This window comes from Lycium ferocissimum, chromosome 1, assembly GCF_029784015.1.
Source record: "Lycium ferocissimum isolate CSIRO_LF1 chromosome 1, AGI_CSIRO_Lferr_CH_V1, whole genome shotgun sequence".
Classification (NCBI taxonomy): Eukaryota; Viridiplantae; Streptophyta; class Magnoliopsida; order Solanales; family Solanaceae; genus Lycium; species Lycium ferocissimum.
This window is the reverse complement of record NC_081342.1, coordinates 38678559-38685487: the sequence shown is the minus strand read 5'-3', so window position 1 is coordinate 38685487 and position 6929 is coordinate 38678559. Positions and strand designations below refer to the sequence as shown.

General features: G+C 39.3%; 1 protein-coding gene across 4 annotated transcripts in view; it reads left to right on the top strand.

Moving 5' to 3' along the window:
- The first annotated feature begins 642 nt into the window (after nt 1–642).
- The window catches only part of LOC132054318 (anaphase-promoting complex subunit 1), a 50478-nt gene continuing 44191 nt past the window's right edge, over nt 643–6929 (top strand). For 3 of the 4 annotated variants that reach the window (XM_059446363.1, XM_059446360.1, XM_059446368.1), the window contains exon 1: nt 3191–3317. In XM_059446363.1, coding sequence (XP_059302346.1) covers nt 3248–3317 — 70 coding nt within the window. In that variant the 5' untranslated portion in view covers nt 3191–3247. Of the gene's footprint in view, nt 945–1808; nt 1881–3190; nt 3318–6929 lie in introns of those variants that run through there. The other variant, XM_059446376.1, reaches the window with a different exon arrangement.

Sequence of the window (6929 nt, the reverse complement as noted above, 5' to 3'; positions counted from 1 at the left end):
GTTTTTCTTTATCTACAGGATATTACCATTATTCAATTGGTGATATCTCTTTCGTTTTTCTTTATCCACATAGCAGGGTTGAAAATCCCCTTTTCAATATTAATTTTTGAATTGATAAACACGCTATCTTCCAATTCCTTTTTGAGTTAATCTTTTAGTTGGGAAACGTAAAATAGGAAGAGAGAGAATATTTTAATATATTTATGGATAAGTTATTAATTATGTAAACCATGATTTAATCTAAGGTAGAATTTGGGGAAAATGGAGAGGAGCCCAATCCAAGACGGAGCGAGTAGAATTTTCGGATTATTAAGTGGGCGTTTGGCCATAAGAATTATTCACTTTATTCCGGAATTTTTTTCACTTTTTTCACATTTTAGCGCTTGGCTATAAGAATTCTGAATTCAACTTGAAGTTGCATTCCGGAATTCCAAAAACAGAAAAAACTTATTTTTAAAATTTTTTCACTTTTTTATAACTATATTTCAACAAAAATTATAATTTTAAAAACTATGACCAAACACAACTCTAACTCCAAAATTTCAAAAAAATTGAATTTTTTTTGGGTATCTATGTACAAACAGGCCCTAAGGGAAAACAGAAAAGAAAAAGTTTAAAAAGAAGGCGCCATGGGCGTGGCCCGGAGTTAGGGTTTATGATTCAGCTCCCACTTCAAACACAAAGAAATAGAACAAAAAAAGAGCGGGAGACTCTACTCCGAAAATGTCTGTTGGTGCTCGTGAACTTACCGTTCTAGGTGAATTCAAGCCGTTCGGGTTGATTGCTGAAGCTCTTGATGGCAAACCCCCCTCAGATACTACTTGTGTGGATGATTATCGGTATTTCCTCTTCAGTCCTGAACTCACCAAACAAAGAGATGACCTCCATTTTCCGTCACCGTCAAGTGACCGCAGCGATCACGAGCTTTTCACCAGAGGAAATAGGTACACTTTTATAAATGAAATTATTCCCTCCCTCCGTCCCAGTTTATGTGATACTCGAGTCAATTTCACTAAACTTTGAAGCTAATATTGGATTAGATTAACTCAATATTTTCAGATTAAAGTTTATATATTTGAAAACTACATGAAAAATACTAGTATAAGTTACAACTTTTCTCATATCACGAGCTTTTCATCAGTGCCAATAGGTACACTTTTATAAAAAGATAATTACTTCCTCCGTCTCAATTTATGTGATGCTTTTCGCTTTTCAAGAGTTAATTTGACTAAACTTTGAAGCTAAATTGGATTAGAATTATTTTAAGATTAAAATTTATATATTTGAAAACTACATGAAAAAGTACCATACCTTGCAACTTTTCTCATATCACGAACTTTTCATCGGAGGTATTTATCCGTTAAGAACTTCTATTTCTCTTATTCTCAGTCAGATATTTACAGAATTGGGCTAAAGAAAACAAGTACTGCAAATATCTCAATGTTTACTCTTTTAAGTGGGAGTTTGGACATAAAATGTGAAATTTGAAAGAAAGTTGAGAAATGGTATTTGAGAATTGGAGTTGTGTTTGGACATGAATACAACTTGGAAAAATGTTGAACTTTTGTGAGTGATTTGGAGTGAAAAATGTGAAAACAGGTATTTGGAGTTTTTTCCAATTCCGGAAAATTGTAAACAATTCTATGTCCAAAGATGATTCCGGAATAAAATTCCTGAAAAAAGTGTAAATTATCCATGGCCAAATGGGCCCTAAGTATACCAAATTGCTATCAAGATAGTCAAAATTCCCAATTTCTTGTTCTGCGAATATCAACAAGGCTTACTTGTATTTCATAACATGATTACAGGATAATATGGAGCATAGGTTCGCGAGTGTATAAGAGGTTCACATCACCCTCCACAGTGATAAAGGTAACTTTGCAATTCCCTCTGCCATTAAGCATACACATGAACCTAGCTTAGAATATGGTTTTTCTAATATTGCCTCAACATTCAGCAAAAAGGTTTTGATTCTTCTATTGCCTTATTGAGTTTATGCAAGTTTTTTGGTATGCTTTTGTCCTTTGACGTCTAAATCACGGAAATGCTATGTGCTTTTAAAGTTAGAACTGAAATAGATACACCTAATCTTACGGTTACCAGTTTCAAAAAAATAAATAGATATACCTAATCTTGGAAAGATATTATTCTTGTCTCTTTTATGATTGATCAAATTTCCTTGATTTGCAGGTTGTACAGTTATCAAAGGCAAAAAGTTTAGAAAGGCGCAAATTACATCATTATTAAGAAATGTGCTAATGATGAAAAAATAAAAATATATACTTACTGTAGGAAACAAATAACAATAAACACATATAATAATTATTTGAACAAAAGAATTGGAAAAGCAACTATAATCAAGTGAAATATATGAAGTAAAATCCACGCCAATCATGTCAAAAACCTGTCAGATTTCTGGTTACATGTAAAAATGCAGTTTTTAATTTTTTTATTGACTGGATTTTTTATACAAAATTCCTTACTTTTATTTGTAATAAGATTTTTTTTTTAATTATTAATGTTTTGTTAACAATTAATATATCATTTCGCAACTAGTTTTATTGTTTAGTTGCCACGCCTCTTAAAAGCGGGTTTATGGGTGATGAGGCCCATGCCTTTATTCTAAAGCGCCACCTAAGCAAAGTGAAATGCCCAATCTGCAATCCTGCCGATCCACCCTACTTCAGAGGTTAATTGTGTCTCAGCTGAGCGTAAGTAACACTGATCGCTCGGTGAATCAGCAAACTAGCTCAAGTCTTAGCTGGATTAATTGAGAATAAATTTTGAGCCATGTGAATGAAAATGTTTCCATCTCATCTGAAACTATTAATATTCTTACTTAAGATGCGTTGTCAATGCTCAAAAATATGTGAATGACTCACTTGCTTAGACTTTTGAGATGAATCTGTGCGGCTTGGGTTATAATTAACATTTGCAGCTCTTTTGTATGGCTGATAGGTGGTTACACATAAACTTACGTGTCCTCGTAGAATTCATCAATTTTATTCTCGTTCAATTCTTGTTCTGGCAGGTCGACCCCACCTCCATTTTGGTTTTCTGCTTAGCTTATGGCATATGTCACATAGATGGAACTTGATTTACGATTTTCATTCATTACTTTGTTTTTTTTCTGATGAAGTTTCATTCATTAACTTTGTTGTAATCATTTGTCATGTGCATTCCTTCCAATTCTCTAGGAGGATGTATAATCAACTTTTAATGGTATTTTAGGCATCTTTGGTGCCGGATGGGTGATACCTCAGACGCTGTTCTGTGCATTCTACAGAGCGATAGTTTGTCAATTTATAACACCTCAGGTGATTGAACCAGTTTTACTGCTGCATATTCTATCTTAGTGGAGCTGCTTTCCACATATTGAGTAGTCTCATTGTATATAAAGTTTTTCCTTTGAATTACAAAGTTGATTCTTGTCCCATAAAAAATAAAGTTGATTTACTTGTCCCCGTGAAACCTTACACCAATTTTTTTTCTTTATTTTCCTTCCTAATGTTTGTTTGTTTGTTTTTTTTCTTTCTTTTTAGTTAAGGAAAATCCAAAGAATTTTAGGCATTAAAAATTAGCATTTGAAATTTATTGAACACTAGAGTGGATAAGCGACTTGATTGAGTTTTCCAGTGAGGGAATTGATTGATGTGCTCCTTTTTGGAGTTCTCATCATGTTCAAATACCACATGCTTTTGAATGTGTACCGGTGCGAGATTCGTATTGGAGTTGATAGGCCTTGCCTTCTTTTATGGGTCATAATTGAAACATAGTGAAACAAATTGGTGTCGGCTCCCCCACAGGCATCTCTTTGGGATTTTTTTTTTTTGGGTAACGTAAATAATTTTAATAACAATTGGGGGAAACCCCAAATACAAGCCGTATACTAAAAGAAGTGAACCTATAAGATGGCGAAGCAAAGAAGGTAGCAAAGAAGCAGGCATATATGAAGCTGGTAGATAAGAGGATGATGAAGAGAAGCGGACGAACAGGGAAAAGTATAAGATGGCGAAAGGAGGCGAAGTTAGCGATTGTCGGCGGCTAAAACGGCGCGCTTTGAACGCCTTTATGCGAGAACTAGAGGACGAGAGGTGGGGATAAGATTATTTAAGCTCGCGAGGCGAGAGAGAGAGAGGCACGCGACTTGGATCGTGAAGTGCATCGGGACGGATGGCCAAGTGTTGGTACGAGGAAGCCGCGTTAGACGAGAGATGGCGATCATACTTTCATGAACTCTTGAACGAAGGAGCGGACGGAGACATTGTGTTGGGAGACTTGGAGCGCTCGATAGGCGTCGCGATTTTGGTTATTGTAGGAGTATAAAGGTTGAGGAGGTTAAAGGAGCTGTTCGTAGGATGCTCGGGGGAAGAGCGGCCGGACTGACGAGATTCTGGAGAATTTTGGAAGAATGTGGCGGTAGGCTTGGAGTGGGCGGCTTGGATTGTTTAATGTCATTTTTCAAAGCGGTGAAGATCTTGGGAAGAATGGAGATGGAGTACAATGATTCCGTGTACAAGAACAAAGGGAGACATTCAAAGCTCGCAACAACTATAGAGGTATCGAGTTGCTAAGTCACACTATGAAAGTGTGGGAAAGGGTGGTGGAAATGAGGGTGAGGAGAGGTGTGTCTATTTCGAGGAGAACCGATTTGGATTAAATGCCGGGCGCTCGACTACGAAGCCATCCATATGTGTAAGGAGATTGGTGGAGCGGTATAGGGAGCGGAAGAGGGACTTGCGCATGGTATTCATTGACCTAGAAAAGGCCTACGACAAGGTGCCAGAGAGGTCTATGGAGATGCTTGGAGGCTAAAGGTGTACCTATGGTGTACATTAGAGCGATAAAGGACATGTATGATGGAGCTAAGACCGGGGTAAGGACGGTAGAAGGAGACTCGGAGCCCTTCCCCTTGTTGCGATGGGGTTGCGTCGGGGATCGACTCTTGCTTGGTCTATTCGCCTTGGTGATGGATGTATTGACGCGACAAATACAAGGTGAGGTGCCTTGGTGTTTGTTGTTCGCGAGATGACATAGTCGATTGACGAGACTCGCATGACGGAGTTAACGATAAGTGGAGGGTCGGAGGCGACGTTGGAGTCTAAAGGATTTAAATTGAGTAGGACCGAATGACAGAATACGTGGGGTGCGGGTTCGGTGGCTACCGCGTGAGGTTGATGAGGAAGTGAGGCTTGGTACCGTGCCATTCAAAAGAAAGGAAGTTTCAAGTATCTTGGGTCTATTATACGGGGAGATGGGGATATCAACGACGATGTTTCACATCGTATTGGTGAAAGTGGATGAAATGGAGACTCGCTCCGGTCTTTGTGTGATAAGAAAGTGCCTCCAAAACTTAAAGGCAAGTTCTACAAAGTGGTGGTTAGGCGACTTTATTGTACGGAGCAAAGTGTTGGCCGGTCGAGAAATGTCACGTTCGGAAGATGAAAGTCGCGGAAATGCGAATGCGGTGGATGTGTGGACACACTGTAGGAGGGATAGAATTAGGAATGAAGATATCCAAGACAAGGTGGGAGTGGCGTCGGTGGAGGACAAGATGCGGGAAGCGAGGCCGAGATGGTTTGGGCATGTGAAGAGGAGAGACACGGATGCTCGAGTGCGGAGGGTGTGAGAGGTTGGCTATGAATGGTTTCGGGAGAGGTAAGGGAGGCGAAGAAGAATTGGGGAGAGGTGATTAGGCGGGATATGGCACGGTTTCGGCCACCGAGGACATGACCTTAGATAGGAGGTTGTGGAGGACTCGGATTAGGATAGAAGGCTAGGTGGCGTACCCTTTCACCATAGTAGTTGCGCTTTTGCTCACTTGTCTATTGCCTTTTGGTTTATGCATTTGATTGCTGCTTATATTTGTTGGGACGTTGAACTTTGATTATTTTATTTATTTATTTATTTTTTTTTTTTTTATTTTTTTATTTTTTTTTGAAACTGGTAACTTTTCTTTGATTATTTTATTTATCTTTAGTATTCAATGCTTCTTACTTTCTGGATGGTTCTACCATGACTTTCTCGGCTTTTGGTATTCGTGTTATCATATTGCTTTCGATATGCTTGGCCCTATCTGACCTTTTGTCTTGTTTTCCTCTTGTCTTCCTCTCTTCTCCTCTCTTGAGCCGAGGGTCTCTCGGAAACAGCCGCCCTACCTTTCAAGGTGGGGGTTAGGTCTGCGTACACTCTACCCTCCCCAGACTCCACATGGTGGGACTATACTGGGCTTGTTGTTGTTGTTGTTGTTGACTAAAAGAAGTGAACCTACACCAAAATATGGTTCTCAACAAAAGAGATCCAATTCTCTATACAAATTGGGACCTCGTGAGTGCACCAAAAAGAGACTAGAGACAAAACACTACTCTGTATTTTTACATAGTGAAGCTCCAACCCTTCAAATGCCCTGCTATTCCTCTCTTTCCATATGACCCACATGATTGCTAGGGGGCCAACGCTCCAAGCCCTCGGGCTTTTCTTCCCCCGTCTATGAGTCCAACTTTGCAAAGCCTCCTTCACTGTACTTGGCATGGCCCATTGCATCCCAAACAAATTGAGGGCCGCCCTCCATAACCGGCTAGCCACCTTACAATGCAAAAGAAGATGGTCTACACTTTCTCCTGTACTTTTACACATGAAACACCAACTGAAATAGGTGATTCTCTTCTTTCTCAAGTTCTCAGCTGTTAAAATCACACCCCTTGCCGCCAACCATACAAAGAAACAAACCCTCCTCGGTGCTCTAGGGATCCAAATGGAGCCATGGGGTAAAGAACATTCCTCTCTTACTAGCAACCTCGTATAATAAGAGCTAACATAGAATAGACCATCTTCTCTCTATCGCCATCTCCAAACATCCGCTAGGTTGTTTGGTGTGTCTAGCCCATACAACAACTCTATCAAATTGTGAAAAACTCTTCCATCTCTCA